The sequence below is a fragment of the Lutra lutra genome, chromosome 12 (genome assembly GCF_902655055.1).
Source record: "Lutra lutra chromosome 12, mLutLut1.2, whole genome shotgun sequence".
NCBI lineage: Eukaryota > Metazoa > Chordata > Mammalia > Carnivora > Mustelidae > Lutra > Lutra lutra.
The window spans coordinates 84,645,571-84,662,192 of NC_062289.1; the positions used below are offsets into that span (position 1 = coordinate 84,645,571).

At 47.7% G+C, this 16,622-nt stretch overlaps 1 protein-coding gene across 1 annotated transcript in view; it reads right to left on the reverse strand.

Annotated features, from left to right (window-relative positions):
• MLXIP (MLX interacting protein) overlaps positions 1–15,968 on the reverse strand; it is a 60,977-nt gene extending 45,009 nt beyond the window's left edge. The window contains exon 1 of the mRNA XM_047696792.1: positions 15,391–15,968. Coding sequence (XP_047552748.1) covers positions 15,391–15,803 — 413 coding nt within the window. The 5' untranslated portion in view covers positions 15,804–15,968. The remainder of the gene's footprint in view (positions 1–15,390) is intronic.
• Between the last annotated feature and the right edge of the window lie 654 nt (positions 15,969–16,622).

The following is a 16,622-nucleotide window of genomic DNA, read 5'->3' on the forward strand; positions in this document are numbered from 1 at the left end:
AGGTCAGCATCTCCGGACTTGATGTGACAGATCAATTAAATTGTTTTCCAGCAAACTGAATTAGCTCTTCCTTCCACAAATAAAGTCATACTAGCATTTTGTTTTACAATTCAAAGGAAATGCATCCACACAGCTCGCCAAGACATGTGGTGTGGATTTACACAACTGGAATTACCACCTTTCATGACACTCAATGCTCTCCCTGCCTCTGGAACAACAGGAAGCCAAGGGACTGCATTCACCCATTCACATCATTACAAAACCCTTGGCCTGAGGGTTCTGTCCACCAGCAGGACACAGCAGAGACATCCAAGCTCAGGCCTCAGTACAGGCGTGCAAGCTGTGACCCGTGTGTCAAACACCACCCATCATGTTCCCTGCCCTTCTGCAGCCTGTAGGGACGCACATAAAAAGGTGGGGAGCTTTCCTATCAGCAGCAGAGGACAGAGAACAAAGGGTGTTTTTCTGCTGTGTACCTGCTCACCTCCTCCCTCCACACACACCTTATCGATGAGGGTTGGGAGGGTGTGACAAGGCAGGTGGGTGCCTTATGTGGCAATCCTGATTGCCGCCTATTTCCAAGAGTCTGCAGAAAGATTCTCAGGGTCGAGGGTTATTTCTGTTATGGAGAAGGAGGCAGCAGAAGGACATTTGCAGAGTAAGTAGCCACCTTACAGTATGGTAAGTGAGATGAACAGAACAAGGGCCCAGAAACACCTTAAAGTTACACAAAAATAACATGAAATATTCTCAATAACCAAGAGATTAAATAAATAGTACATCCACACAGTGAAATACCATGCAGTCAATAAAAAATATTGCAGATGAGTATTTTAGGGCTTAGAAAGGCATTCGTAATCTATTCAATGGAAAAAAAAATACACCCATCATGACCAAAACAAAAAAAAAAAGAAAGAAAAAAAGAAAGAAAGAAAGAAAGAAAAACAAAATCCCCACAAGGTCTGGAAGGATAAACACTAGTGAACTGACAGTAGTTATCTCTGGGTGTGGGATTTTTTTTCCTGGAAGGAGGCCTGGAAATACAGTCAAATTTCAAAAACTACGGTGTTTAGCCTAAAAGAATAACTCCCCAACTTTTCAGAGACCACATGTCAGCAGAGGCACTGCACCTCTAAGAAATACAAATTCTATTTCACTCTGGCTTAGAAGCAGAAGTTACTGGCATTTAAGAACCATAAAGCTAATTTGCCCACACCCTTACAGATCAGATCAAATACAGATAGAAATCGGAGAGCAGGAACATGCCCACGGTGGCTGCACAGGCCGTACTTTTATGTGAGAATATGTGTGTTAGGTAAAGCCTTCTAAAGTGGCACATCTATTCTTTTCTTAACTGCCTCAAACACATACACACACACACAAAACACACATACACTAAAATTGAGGCAGAAAACACAGAGGCATGTAATATGTTAAATGTGTAGGTTAGAAACCTTAAAACAAGAGCCCAGAGATAGGCCTCCTCAGTCTAACTTAGAGTTATAATTTTGTTTCAACTATAACCAAATCAACTATTTGTGGAGTTCAATCAAATTATTATCCCTTTCCTCAGAATCCCCCTATGAAAACAGCCCCACTCCAGTCAAGTATGGTGAAGTTAAGGGGTGTAGTCTGAGACAGACTATATAGCTAAGAGTAACTTCTAGTCCAAGAAATTCACAAAATGGAAAATCGACCCTCCATCTCCCAAGATAAGATCATTTAAAATAATTGCCCAAGCCCCTCCTAACTCAGAGTTAACTGTCTACTAGGTGCATATATATCTCTGGGATTTACCAGGCAATCTTAGATTTTATATTCAGAAGATTACGGTCCTGTGACTTTAAACACAGCACAAGGCAGAAGGTACACATTAAGAGTTAGTACACCTAAAAATACTTTCCTTGTGCCAGAAGCTGACCTGTGGCAAACAGCACAACACATTCCTTAATCTCTTTGGCCAAGACTCATTTCTAAACTAGATTTAACCTAGCCCAAACTCATTTCCCCAGAATAACTAATACTTGGACTCAGACATTAAAATGTAAATTGAAGCAAAATATAAAAGTACAGTTCACATATTAATTCAGATTTCTCCCAACTTTTCAAATATGCCAAATCTTCTAATAGTGGGATCACATTCCCAAATAGCAAGAATCACCTGAAGCTGAATGATGGCTGCCCCCTTTAGACCAGACAAACATCCTTTAATTCGCCACACACCCCACCACTCCCTATTGCCTTTCCATCTGTCACTGAGGCCAAGTTCAACTACAGTTTATGCTTACAAGGGTTTTCACAATAAAAATTTTCTCTGTAACCATGACTATATCATAAGAAGGTAAACGCACAGTAGAAAAGGTCCTCTTTGCCTCACAGACGGCTCATGTCACTTCCTGGCCCTTGTGGGCATTTATATTTGTAACCCCTGACTCATTAAGAGGAAAAAAAGAGCTTAATAGGATAACCTCAGAGAGGGTGATTTGGCAAGCTATCAGGCAAGTTGGAGAGACAGGTCAATTTCCCAACCAGTCTCTCATTTATGATACACAGAAGAGATGGGGAGACACCAAATTATGAAATTTCTAGACACTGACATATTTAAGATCTTCAAGATCATGTAGTCCAGAGTTTCCCAAGTCTGACTTCCTAAAGATAATGTTGAAAACCTGAAGTGTTTTAAGTATTTTTTAAGTAACAGTTCTATTGGAACATAATTTCCATGCCACAAAATTTTCCCTTTAAAAGTGTTCATTGGGGGCGCCTGGGTGGCTCAGTGGGTTAGGCCTCTGCCTTCGGCTCAGGTCATGATCCCAGAGTCCTGGGATCGAGTCCCGCATCGGGCTCGCTGCTCAGCAGGAAGCCTGCTTCCCTTCCTCTCTCTCCGCCTGCCTCTGCCTACTTGTGATCTCTCTCTGTCAAATAAATAAATAAAATCTTTAAAAAAAAAAAAAAAAGTGTTCATTGTGGGGATGCCTGGGTGGCTCAGTTGGTTGGACGACTGCCTTCGGCTCAGGTCATGATCCTGGAGTCCCGGGATCGAGTCCCGCATCGGGCTCCCGGCTCCGCGGGAGTCTGCTTCTCTCTCTGAACTTCTCCTCGCTCATGCTCTTTCTCACTGTCTCTCTCTCAAAATAAATAAATAAAATATTTTTTTAAAAAAAGTGTTCATTGGGGGCGCCTGGGTGGCTCAGTGGGTTAAGCCTCTGCCTTCGGCTCAGGTCATGATCTCAGGGTTCTGGGATGGAGTCCCGCATCGGGCTCTCTGCTCAGCAGGGAGCCTGCTTCCCTCTCTCTCTCTCTGCCTGCCTCTCTGCCTACTTGTGATCTCTCTCTGTCAAATAAATAAATAAAATATTAAAAAATAAATAAATAAATAATTTAAAAAAGTGTTCATTGGTGGGGCGCCTGGGTGGCTCAACTGGTTAAGCGACTGCCTTTGGCCCAGGTCATGATCCCAGAGTCCTGGGATCCAGTCCTTCGTCAGGCTCCCAGCTCCATGGAGAGTCTGCTTCTCCCTCTTACCTTCTCCCCTCTCATGCTTTCTCACTCTCTCTCTCCCAAATAAAGAAAATCTTTTTTTTTTTTTAAGATTTTATTTATTTACTTGACAGAGAGATCACAAGTAGGTAGAGAGGCAGGCAGAGAGAGAGGGGGGAAGCAGGCTCCCCACCAAGCAGAGAGCCCAATGTGGGGCTCGATTCCAGGACCCTGAGATCATGACCTAAGCCAAAGGCAAAGGCTTAACCCACTGAGCCACCCAGGCGCCCCTCAAATAAAGACAATCTTAAAAAAAAAAAAAAAAAAAAAGTGTTCGTTGGTATTTAGTACATTCACAGGGTTGCATAATCTTTACCATTCTCTGATTTTAGAACATGTTCATCACTCCTTTAGAAACCTCACACCCATTAGTTGGGCCCATCCATTCTTCTATCCCGATGGCAACCGCTACTCCACTTTCTGTTTTATGAGTTGCCTAATCTGGACATTTCATATAAATGAGATCACGACAGGTGGGCCTTTGTGTCTGGCTTCTTAGCATAATGTTTCAAGGCTCCTCCTGGTTGTAGCATAGATCAGTACTTCATTCCAAAGGTTGTCTTCAATATTGTTCAAAATATCTATTTTTCCGTGATAAAGCCATGGGGGTCATTCTTTAAATAAATGCATTTTTCTCATTTTGCTAACAATGTGAAGATTTTTAAATATACAGAAAAACTGAAAAAAAAAATATGCTGCACAACTGTGTACCCACAACTTGGATGCTACAATTAACACTTGGCTATATTTACTTTATCACGAGTTAATCTATCCAACTATCCATCTTATTTATTTTTGAGCAGTGGTTCTCAAAGTGATCTGGAGACCCCTGGGAGTCTGTGAGGCCCTTCTGGGGGTCCATGATATCAAAACTATTTTCAAAATAATACTGAGAGGCTCTTTCCTTTTTCACTCTCATTCTCTCAAGAGGATACAGTAAAGTTTTCCAGGCACGTAATACTGCAACAGATGAATATAGATATGAGCATCCAGCTGTCTTCCAACTAAACATTAGCTAAACATTAAAGAGAAGGGCTTGTTTTTTTCAGAAAACAATTCTTTTTTTTTTTTTTTTAAAGACCTTATTTATTTATTTGACAGACAGAGATCACAAGTAGGCAGAAAGGCAAAGGGAGGGGGGAAGCAGGCTCCCTGCTGAGCAGAGAGCCTGATGTGGGGCTGGATCCCAGGACCCTGGGGCCATGACCTGAGCCAAAAGCAGAGGCTTTAACCCACTGAGCCACCCAGGCACCCCTTGAGAACTGTTATTTTCTACAAAACCGTTAACCGTTAGGTTGACCCAAATAGGTTTATTATTTTTTTTAATGCTTACCAAATATTTTTACATTTTCTCAGTTTTCATTTCTAATATGGTAAACATTAACAGATATAATCCACACAAACAAAAGCTCTTTGGGGTTTTCAATATTTAAGAGCACGAAGGGGTCCTGAGGCCAGAAGGCTCGAGCACGACTATCTTAAAACACTTTGGAGTAAGACACAGACATCTGTACACTTTGTCCTTAGCAGACCAGCATGCCTAACATCAACCAGGGTTCCATATTTGTCGATGAATGGATAAATAAATGTGGTATGTTAAAACCGAGAATACTATTCAGCAATCACAAAGAATAAAATATATTGTAAGTAAAATACACACCATGGATGAACCTTGAAAACAGGATGCTAAGTGAAAAAGTCAGATGTAAATGTTTCCATTTATATGAAACTGTCCAGAAAATGCAAATCTAGAGACACAGAAAGCAGATCAGAGTGCATCTGAGGCTAACGTGGGAACTGGGATTAAACATCAAGGGGCAGGATTTCAGTGGGGTGATGGAATCCAGTTCTAGAACTGGACTGGGATAACGACAACACAACAACAAATCAGTGAATGGTATACTTAAGATGAGTGTGTTTTGGGGCACCTGGGTGGCTCAGTCAGCTAGGCGTCGGGACTCTTGATATCAGCTCAGGCCAAGATCTCAACCTTATGATTCCCGCCTAGCAGAGAGCCTGCCTGTCCCTCTCCCTCTGTTCCTCCCCCAACCTCGAACTCTCTCTCTCCTCTTTTTCTAATAAATAAACAAAAATAAAAATCTTAAAAAACAAAAAAAGATAAGTGAATTTTATTGTATATAAATTATACTTCAGTAACGTTGCTAAAAAACAACAACAAAAACTTGTCTGTGCAAGTGGCTAAAAGAGACCTGCTTCAAGGCAGAGAAAGACCTGTTTGATAATTTAAAGAGCAAAGAAGGCATTTTAAAAGACCCTGCTTGCTACTCAACTAGAAAAGAGTCGTTCACAATAGCAAACCAATACAATCATATGTTGTTTGAAGCATTCAAAGTGTTTCATTTTATTTTTTTTTCAAAGTGTTTCATTTTAATAAATAAAAGGGATTTATAAATTAACTTCCTCTAAAAAGCTCAGTATCAAGCTACCAGGGCAGGTCCCCGCTGCCCATCAGGAGACGAGGTAGCCACTGGCACACGGGCCGGTTGCCGTGTGAGCACAGGATGAAGTTCCTCAGGGTGTTCTTTCAGAAACTCGGTCACTGGGTAAATATCTAGAAACTAAGTTAATGCCCCTACTTTTTATATAAGAAGCTTTTTTTGTTTTGATGCCCAAGTTTATCTCATGGTGACAAACCAAAAGAGGCCACCTTCCTTCCTAGGCCCACAAGCCACAGAGGGAAGGAACTGTAACTCGCATTCAGAACAGATCCTCCTGCCCCCAGACTATTCCTCAACAGCAAAGCTACGCTACCTAAATCCTCACGGTTTCTCGCTCACTGCACCGGAAACCCAAACCTGTTTCCAGCAGGCGCCAGCTCTCATTGCCGTCTCCTTATGAGATCTTACTGCTTAGCTTTATTCCTCGCTGTTAGATTCTTTTTCTTCACTCCTGAGGCTCAAAAGCGAAGGGCAAGAAATCCTGTTTCTGGAATTGTTTTTCCAGATCTTGGACGCCTTCCTAGAACTCCCCTTTTACACTGCCTCCTTCCAGACGATTTTTCTGGAATGCTAGATTTAGAGAAGTTTCGTTAGAGCATTTAAGATCGGGCAGTGTTCCTCTACCACAACCAGACCCAGCTGAGCAAAAATATCTTGGGATATACGATAACATATATTTCGCAGGAAAAAAACATTACCTTCCGAATGCCAGCTCTAACATCCAAAACCTCCCATCCGCAGCTGCCTCCTCGAGAGGCAGTGGAGGTCTGGGAGGCAAGATGGAACATCACGGACTGGAGACTGGCCAAGGATCTGCGAGGACTGCTTCAGCAGTAGTGAGCACCTTGCTGAACCCAAGGGCCACCCACATTGACAGCCCCCTCATAGCCTCCTCTTCGGGAAGCTGCCTCTCCCACAGCTCCGGCCACAGGGCACCCATGGCAGACAAACTCAGTGCACAGCACACCAGTGTCCTGCCACTGCAGGCGACTGGGCCTTCCTCAGCCAAAACCTCCCAGTCACGCCGATGCTGGCCTTTCTTTAATCCTCCATGTCCAATCCCTTGGCAAGTTCAAAACCCGCCTTGAATCCATCCAGTTCTCCTCACCTCCAAGGCTACCATGCTAGTCTGAGAGAGGCTCCACAGCCTCCCAAGTGGTACTCTTGCCTATCAACCCTTCTCCACAGAGCAGCCTCAACAAGTTGTATCCCCCAGGACAGCAAGCACAAGACCCTAATGTCCCCCCCACGGCCAACAAGGCCCCTTGCCTCTTGTGTCTTATCTCCTACCACTCTTCCTGCCTTCAACATTCTAGCCACGCTGGCCTCCCTTCTCGCCCCGCAGTGTGCCAAGTTCATCCCACCTTGGGCCTTCGCCTCCAGCTCTTCTACTGCGTGGGAGGCCTATCCATGGCTGGCGCCTACTCACAACTCAGGTTTCAGCTCAACCTAAAATGTCACCTCCTCAGAAGACTCCTCTGACCAGGGAGACAGAGTATCTGCCCACCCTCCCCCAGCCCCGCAGCACTCTCCTTCCTTCATCTTGTTTTATGTTCTCCACTGCACTAACAACATACATCACTTGCTTACTAGAATACAAACTCATGAGGGAGGATGACTGATTTTCCTCATCTACTACTGGATCACCAAGGCTAGAGCTGTGCCTAGCACCCAAAAGAGGCATGATTAATAACTTCTAGAGGGAAGGAGGAGCCAGCCCAAAGACCACAGCCAGACTCGTGCTCTGGGGCCAGTGAGGTTCTGCTCAGAGAGGGAGGGGACAGCTAATCTCCCCCTCAAACAGTTTAATTAGAGGCCATGGGGCTTAGGCGACTGGCAAGGGGCAGTGGTGGTAACAGGAAGCTCTAAGCAAGGGCTCTATCCGAAACACAGGCCACGGGCAAGCGCCAGTCAGGCAGATGCCAAAGCTCCGCTAAGCAGAAGCTTAGACACAGAGAAGAAACAGGCTGCAGGTGAGCGAGCCAGCTGGCAGGGGGCTACGCAAGACCGCGAAGGAAAGCAGAGCCTGAGAAGAGCCGAGTCACTTCACGGGGTGAACCAGGAAAAGACAAGCTCCCAGTGCCGAGGACCCAGAGCCGCCTGGAACTTGGCTCCAGCCTGCACTGAAGTCAGGCGGTCCTAAGAATCCTGGAATCATCACAAGATTCCCAGCACCTTTCCTAATCCTTATGGGGTAATCAGCCCCCATTACCCAGGTGAGCACAAGAAGGTCCCTGATCCATGATCCTGATTCCAAGAGATCTGTCTAAATAAAATGCAAGTCCTGTGGCCTGGATTTCTAACTATAAACAGAATTTCAACAAAAGATGGAAAACATCACCCAAGATATTTGCTGTCTGAACTGCACATATTGTATCCAAGAGAATGGGAGCTCACGCTGAATTTTTCATCATCGTATGAATCCTTAAAAATAAGTAAAGTTGGGCGCCTGGGTGGCTCGGTGGGTTAAGCCGCTGCCTTCGGCTCAGGTCATGATCTCAGGGTCCTGGGATCGAGTCCCGCATCGGGCTCTCTGCTCAGTGGGAAGCCTGCTTCCCTCTCTCTCTCTCTCTCTGCCTGCCTCTCCGTCTGCTTGTGATCTCTCTCTGTCAAAAAAAAAAAAAAAAAATCTTAAAAAAAAAAAATAAGTTAACTCTCTATAATACCCTGTTCTCGGATTGTACTGGGGACTAAGGGTAAGACCCATTTTACAGGCTTTTCCTGATATAACTGGGCCCTCCTATCACTGGATCCCCTGCACTGGTGCCTACTATAGCCTGTATAACTCGATAGAATTCCAGGGTGGGCTGCTATGCTCTCCTGCAGTTGAAGAGCTGAAAATGCCTTTACAGAACCTGGGTTACTTAAAAACATGACCTCAAGGAACATTTCAAACCAGGCTGTATTAGTTTCCTAAGGCTGCTATAATAAATGACCCCAAAATGAGCGCTAGAACACCACCTATTTCTTATCTTAGAGTTCCGGAGATCAGAAGTCTGACATGGGTCTCACTGGGCTAAAAATCAAGGTATCGGCAGGGCTGGGCTCCCTCTAAAGTACTAGGGGAGAATATGTTTTCCTGCCTTTTATAGCATCTGGAGGCACCAACATTCCTTAGCACACAGCCCCGTCTCTGTCTTCAGGGCCAGCAAGTAATCAGGCCAGGGCTTCTGCTGCTCTCTCTGCTTCTCTCTGATTTCCTCTCCTATTTTTTTTTTAAGATTATTTATTTATTTATTTGACAGACAGAGATCACAAGTAGGCAGAGAGGCAGGCACAGAGAGAGAGAGAGGGAGAAAGGCTCCCCACTGAGCAGAGAGCCCAATGTGAGGCTTGATCCCAGGACCCCGAGATCACGACCTGAGCCGAAGGCAGAGGCTTAACCCACTGAGCCACCCAGGCACCCCTCCTCTCCTATTTTTAAGGACCTTTGTGATTACAGTGGGCCCACCCAGTTAATCCAAAATAACCTCTTCATTTTGTTTTTTTAAAGACTTTATTTATTTATTTGTCAGAGAGAGAGAGAGAACACAAGCAGAGAGGGAAAACAGGCAGAGGGAGAAGCAGACTCCCCGCTGAGCAAGAAGCCTCATGCAGAACATGATCCCAAGACCCTGAGATCATGACCTGAGTCGAAGGCAGACATTTAACGTACAGAGCCACCCAGGCAACCCTAATCTCTCCATTTTAAAGGTACCTGATTAGCAACCTTAATTCATAGTCACAGGTTCTGGGGATTACCACATGATTATTGGGGGAGAGGGGGTGTCATTAATCTGCTCCAACAGTCCATGTGGGCCACGATACAAATACCAGCCAACAGAAGCACTCAGCCTGTTGTCCCACTGCACACCAATGTCCTCTGAAGCACCACCCCGCAGAGTTTGTGTTTATCTTTGCACAGGTGAAGATAAACCAGACTGCCAAGAGCAAGTTTATGATGTTGGCTTCCAGGTCCCTGAGCTTCCCTTTTCAATGCCACAAGTATTTCTTAATCACCTAGTATGTGCCAGACACTGTCAGGCCCTGTGGGAAAGTCAAAGGTGAAGACAGCATGAATGGTGCCAAGTCAGGTCTACATAACAAGAGTGGGCAGAATCCACGGCGTCACGGATTTACGGAGCAATGTGGCACATGCGCCCTTTGCAAAGTCTTAGTAGGACAAGAGTGCTTGAGCTGAGTCTGGAAGGATGGGTGGGAGTCCATCAGTGGGGAAGGGGAGCACCTGGAAGGGCTCCGAGCAGCCTAAAACCATCTCAGTTTCCCGTGGCTTGCTTTAGAGGGACTGGCACTCTCGCCTCCTAACAGGGCCGCAGGCTTTTGTGGAAAGATGAGAGAGGCAACTTTTCAGCTCCACAGACATTGCCTTGGACAAGCTGCTTCACCTCAGCAACAGGGCAAATTACCTTCTAAATTTGGGGAGAGGGATATTTGTTTAATACGAAAAATGAGGACTCAACCACCACCCACCTAAGAAGGCTATTGTGAGAGTTGTTTAGGATCACATAAAGAGAGGGGCGCCCGGGGGGCTTAGTTCAGTGTCTGCCTTCGGCTCAGGTCATGATCCCAGGACCCTGGGCTGGAGCCTCATGCCATTGTCCTGAGGCTCACTGCTCAGAGGGGAATGGGCTTCTGCCTCTGCCCCTACCCACCACTTGTGCACACTCTCTCTCTCTCAAAAAAAATAAAATAAAATCTTAAAAAAAAAACAAAGACCACGTCAAGAAAATCCAGGACACAGGAGAGCTCAGTTAGTGTGAGTCCCTTCTTCCACTCTTGCAAATAAACTCCCTCCACCTTCTCCTCTAACCTCTTTTCCCAGGCTCTTCCCAATATTACCAACTTTTTCTGCCCTTCCATCAGGATGGCAATTAGCAAATCAGCCTCTGTGAAAAGGAAATCTGCTTCCAGTCTACTCAAGGGAAGAAGACAGAGAAAAGGAACACTGGGGCTTCCTGCTGGGGAATATGGTCCGTAATTGTGGACAGTTAACATGGGGAAGGGGAGGTAAGTATTAAACCCCGATGTCAGGGCAAACTGTCCACACTGATAGCAATTACATAAACACACACACACACACTCACACGCACTCTCAATCTCAGTATGGCCCTAAGAGCTGGCTCACATTTTTTATCACAGCCCTTGCTAATTATTCTACCACCGTCTGTTTATCTGTCCCCTACTCCCTAGTTTGTAAGCTCAAGGACAGAGACGGTCTTTCTCATCTCTGTAGCCCTCGTTCCCACCTCAGTGCATGCCCCTCAGTGCATACTATAGAATGATCAAATACTGAAAAGAGTGAAAGAAAACCTGCTTATCCTTGGCATGCCGCAGAAGAGTAAAATTAGTCATTTGTGTGCACGGTTCCCATTTACAACCAGTTACCATGCCTAACATTAGAAAGTACCTCTACTGGTAACCTAAAGTTTGGAGGATACCGTGTTCCAAGCCTTTAATCCTGGCAATTCCTTGAGTGTGGCAAGAGACTCCCACCATGGGACAGGAGCACAGGTTACTATACAGAGCATACGTGTATAGGAATAGATTTTGGAGATCCGTATCCCAACGCTATCCTACAGGTACGAATTAAAAGGTCTCCTCAGACATCCATTTCAGCAGAAACCCACTGTCCAGAAGGAACTGCTTATCCCTAAATACATAGAAAGACCATCTCTTGCCCTCCAGAGACATTCATACCTAGGATTCTTATTAGGTTCTTATTAGGAACTACTTAAAAAGATGGAGAAATGAAACCAAAACCAACCACAAAAAAACTATCTACTAGATGTGATCAGAATCTGTGTGGGTGAGTTACATGTGTGACATTCCTTAAAATGCTAAGAGGGCAAGAACCATGAGCTATGTTCTAGAGTACATAGCTCCATTGTGGAGCTTGGGAAGCATGGGCAAAGCAAGAATGCATCTATTTAGTATTTGTCAAGCAGGCATTTGAAAGCCACACTAAAAGACCCCAGTCAGACCCGTTACTTCCTTCAGCTTATACATGAGGACTCTTGGTCCTCCTAAACATCAGCGGGGTCAGGACAGAAAACTGGACTCTGCCTGTGAGTCCCGCCTACCTGCCAGGTATTAGGCACATTCACGACATTCTTTTTTTTTTTTTTTTTTTTTAAAGATTTTATTTATTTATTTGAGAGAGAGACAGTGAGAGAGAGCATGAGCGAGGAGAAGGTCAGAGAGAGAAGCGGACTCCCCGTGGAGCCGGGAGCTCAATGCGGGACTCGATCCCGGGACTCCAGGATCATGACCTGAGCCGAAGGCAGTCGTCCAACCAACTGAGCCACCCAGGCGTCCCCACATTCACGACATTCTATCAGTTAATCCTCACATCCACCCTGCCGGGCAGGGCAGTTTTATTCTCCTGGTTTTACAGGGGCAGACAGGAAGGCTTTGAAAAGGTAAACCCTGGGCTCTTCCCCCATCCTCTATCACCTAACTTTGCCTTGGAGAAAGGCAACTTCTTCCCCTCTAGAACGTCCCAGTAACTGAGCACACATTGTAGGACCAAATCAAGAAGTTCTGTTGTGGGGCTACTTAACGTCACAGAGCAGGAAGGACGTGGATGCTAAGGCCAGATATAGAGCTGGAATCCCCCTGGCACTGTCACCCAAGCGGGCCACTGGGTGCACTCACACATAGTCCCCATTTCTCAAACACCCTATTCCCTCATCCAAAGTCTGTCTTGCCAAAGACCCTTTAGGAGTTCAAGACTTTGCATGTTCAAGAACAGATCATACTCAGAATCCCTGGACCACTTCACAGGACTAGGGAAAAAATAGCCACAACTTCCCTTGCACTTAGTTCCTCTCCCAAAGAGCTGTTGAACCTCATCTGGAAACAGCTGGGAGACAGCAGTTCAACAGGAAACCAAACCAAAAAAAAAAAAAAAAAAAAAAGGGCACAGAGTGTACCAGGGAGAGTTAGGCAGCTATAACCAAGAGACAGGAAGCTGAGGTTAGAAAGAGCCTAGGCCAGAAACAGTCACGCAGAAGAGGAGGCCCTGCTGGCCTTCCTCTAGGCCCAAGGAGAAAGAGAAAACCTGGAAAACAGCAGTGAAGGCTCAAACCCCACAGAAAAGGAAGTCAGACCACCAAGATCAAATCTGCTTCCCTCCCTGCCCCCACCTCAACCCTCCTTCTCAGGGAGGGCCAGCTAGTGGTCATGATAGGACAGCTGGGTCAGAAACTCACTTCTGTTCTCCTGCTGCTTTCCGTGCCAGAGGCGACAGCCCAGACAACTGGTTTTGAGTCATTCCTCTGTCAATCTGTACCACAGCTCCACACTGCCAACTAAATTCAGGGACATTCAAATCGGCCTCACACAGAGAGACAAAGAGTGTCTTCATGAGAAATTACTAGGCAGATACCCACTGGAGACCTGCAGAGTGGCAGGACTTGTGCACAAGGAACTACAGCAAAGCAAGAGAGCCAGTGGGGCTGGAGGTCTTGAAGAGCAAGGTAAGGGTGCGTTTTGCAACCAAGAAACTTAATTGAGCAATGGCCAGTTGCCAAGATATTTTTGAAAGAAGTGGGGGAAAAAAATGCCATTACTAAAATTCTTTGGTGTTATTTAATAATAAGCCTTTAGGTTATCCAAACCTAAAAGGGCAAAGGGAAGACTGGCTTATTTTTCCTTTAGCAGAGCTCAGGTAAGAGCTTTCTACTCATGCCTCCTGCGCCTTAATCATCTTTCTCTCCCAGTACACGAAGAAGTTTATATTAAAAGAAAGAAAAGGATTCAGTCCTCTTAATAAAACACATTCCTGTCTTTAACCTATAGTTTTGTTGGAAAAAGCTCTTGTGGCATATGCTACAATCTAGGTGGGGTTGATTCCAATGAAGTGCTCAAAATTCAAGACTGAGTAAGCAGAGCTAAAACAGGGCAAAAGGCTGCAATCTCAATACCATTAAAAGAGAGAGAGAGAGAACATCTTCACAGGCTCAGTGCCAGCTCAAACTGGCAAGACCAGAGAAACAGAGCAGAGCCTAACCAATGTGCCACGCAAGGGGGATGGGAAGAGAGCTCTGGGTAATCCACTCTAGCCGTGTGCCAAACAAACCACCAGGGAAACCTTCAAGAGAGGAAATGGGGTGGGGGCGGGAGGGCTGTTTCAGGAACATAACAAAGGCACAAGTTGACTAATCATTTATTCCAGAGAGGGAGAATGCTGCCCTGAGCCATGTTTTAACTTCAGGTGAATGTGTAATGTTTTTAACTTGGGACGTATCAGGGTTTAAAGGCTCTCCAAAAAAAAAGGGGGGGGGAAACGGGGGGGGAACATACCTACTTTTCTTTATGCTGTTTCTGGAGTCTCCTAGGAAACGTTCCCTGTGCCGCCTGCAGACCTGAGACAGCCAGAGCTAGTCCAGTTACCAATGCAATAACCACCACTCAGCAGAGATCCTATCGAGAGCTTCATGCAGGACTGGACTGCTCTGCACTGCAGCTAGCCCAGAGAAGTTCTGTTGCTGAGGCAGAAGTCACCTGGCACAAATACCTAACATGCACACGGAAGGAGGAGAGGGCGGAAAGACACTTAACTCATGAGGGCCAGGCATATCTGTGACTTACGGGGGGAGGGGGAAGGATTTCTGCCCAGAGCTGGATCCACGTGTCAGAGTGGTGTCTGGGGAGCCTGCCCTCAACAATGCCATCTCCATATAGTGTTTCACCGCTGACCAGACAATCTTCCAACTTGTCAGCGGGGGCAGACTGCACCTCCAACAGCTGTGGCTCTGAAAGTCTACCTAGGAGGCACCCAGGGTGGCCACGAAGGTGGGAGAGGGTCTCCCAATAACGTAGATGTGAGAAGACCCAGCCTCCCTCTGCTGGGACAATCAGAAAAGTAGCCAACATTTAAGGAGCATCTAACCATGTGTCAGGCACCGGAATAAGCACTACCTCTCTCGTTCCATTCCCCAAAATAGCCAATGGAGGCTGATACTACTGTCATCCCCCCCTTCATAAAGAAGGAAACAGGCTCTGGGATTGGACACAGCCATTAACTACTGGAACCAGCACTGAAGCCAGCCCTGGACAGGTGCTCTTACCTACTACCCGATATTGCTGGCAACACACAAAGCGTTTGGGGGAAGGGGTGGAGAGTCGAGTAACACAAGGGGCAGCCTGTATTTACACCCTTTTCGTGCCCCAAATCGGCGGCCTCGGGACCTTGGAAGGGAGGGCCTGGATGGAGAACGAGAACCGGAAGAACCCAAGCACTGCTAGCACGGGAAGAGGCCAGGACAATGACCCCTTTGGCTTCCACGGAGGATCCCAGACCCATAAACCCTGCCCTCCGCGCCGGTTTTGTCAAAGTAGAAAGCTCCTCTCGAGAGGTGGGGCCGGCCCGGGGTCGCCAGGTCCCTACCTGTAGGCCAGAGTCATGCACTCGAAGAGTTTGGTGAGCGAAGCGTCGATGGACAGGTGGCAGGAGCTGGTCTTGCCGAAGCTGTAGGTCTGGCACGTCTGCTTGTTGACCGTGTCGAAATCGTAGCCCTTCTTGGGCGGGTGCTCGCGGTGTGGCGACGACACCATGAAGTGGCCGCTGTGGATGATCTGCTGGCGGCGCGGAGGCTCCTCGCGGCCCGGCCCGGCCCTCGGAGGCGGCGGCGCGGCGCTCGCGTGGGCCCGGGCCGGGGTGGCCGAAGCGCAGGCGGGCGGCGGGGACGGTTCATCGGTGTCCGAGTCGTCGTCGTCCTCAGGCACCTGAGGCTTGAGCAGCACCGGGCGGCCCCGACTGCGGGGCCGCCGCGGGGAGCACATGAAGACGTCGGCGGCCATAGGGGGTGCCGTCTGGGGGCATCCCCCGGGGCTCCGGGCGACGCGGGCGAGCAAGGCTGACTGGGCGCCGGCCCGACACGGCCCGCGCGCGGACTGTCCGCGAGCGCGCCGCGGGGTGGGAGGGGGAGGGCGCGGGCCGACGGGGCCGCCTCGGCGCCGACCCCGATGTGACGTCACCGGCGCGTTTCGGCCAATCGGCTGCCAGCCTCCGCCTCTTAAAGGTGCAGGGGAGCCTTTCCGTATCTAGGCGGACAAAAAAAGCGCGGGGGTGGGGCGGGGAGGAAGGTCGCCGGAGGCCACGCCTGGAGGCCCCGCCCCTCGCTGCCCCTTGCCGCCCCCTCCGCTCACGGGTGCGGGGGATGCTACGGGCTGCGGTGGCCAGGTGGTGCGGCTCGCAAGTGTCGCGGCCTTGGAGAGGCGTTGGCCAAGCGGTGCGGGACCCGCCCCGCCCCGCTCTCCCCGGAATCGCGCTGCGGGCGGGGCGGGCGCTCCACGTGGTGGGTGGAGGTGGGGCTCCTTCCCCCTCTCAGACTCCGCTTTTTCTGGCTGGGCCTGGAACTGTGTCCTCGCAGCTGGTCCCCGGTGTTTCTGAGCACAGTGGTTATGATCTCCATCTTATTGATGAGAAGACTGAGTCTCTGAATATCAAAGGGATTTTTCTAACGCGGAAACACGATCAAGAACGCTTCTCACTGAGACGTCATATCCACAGGGGTGGAAACTGGCTCGGCCGAGTTAAGGCACTCTGCGAGGGGCATCGCAATTAGTACGCGGTAGAGCCACCAGCTCCTTTAACCCCAACTACTGTCTTTTCAGACT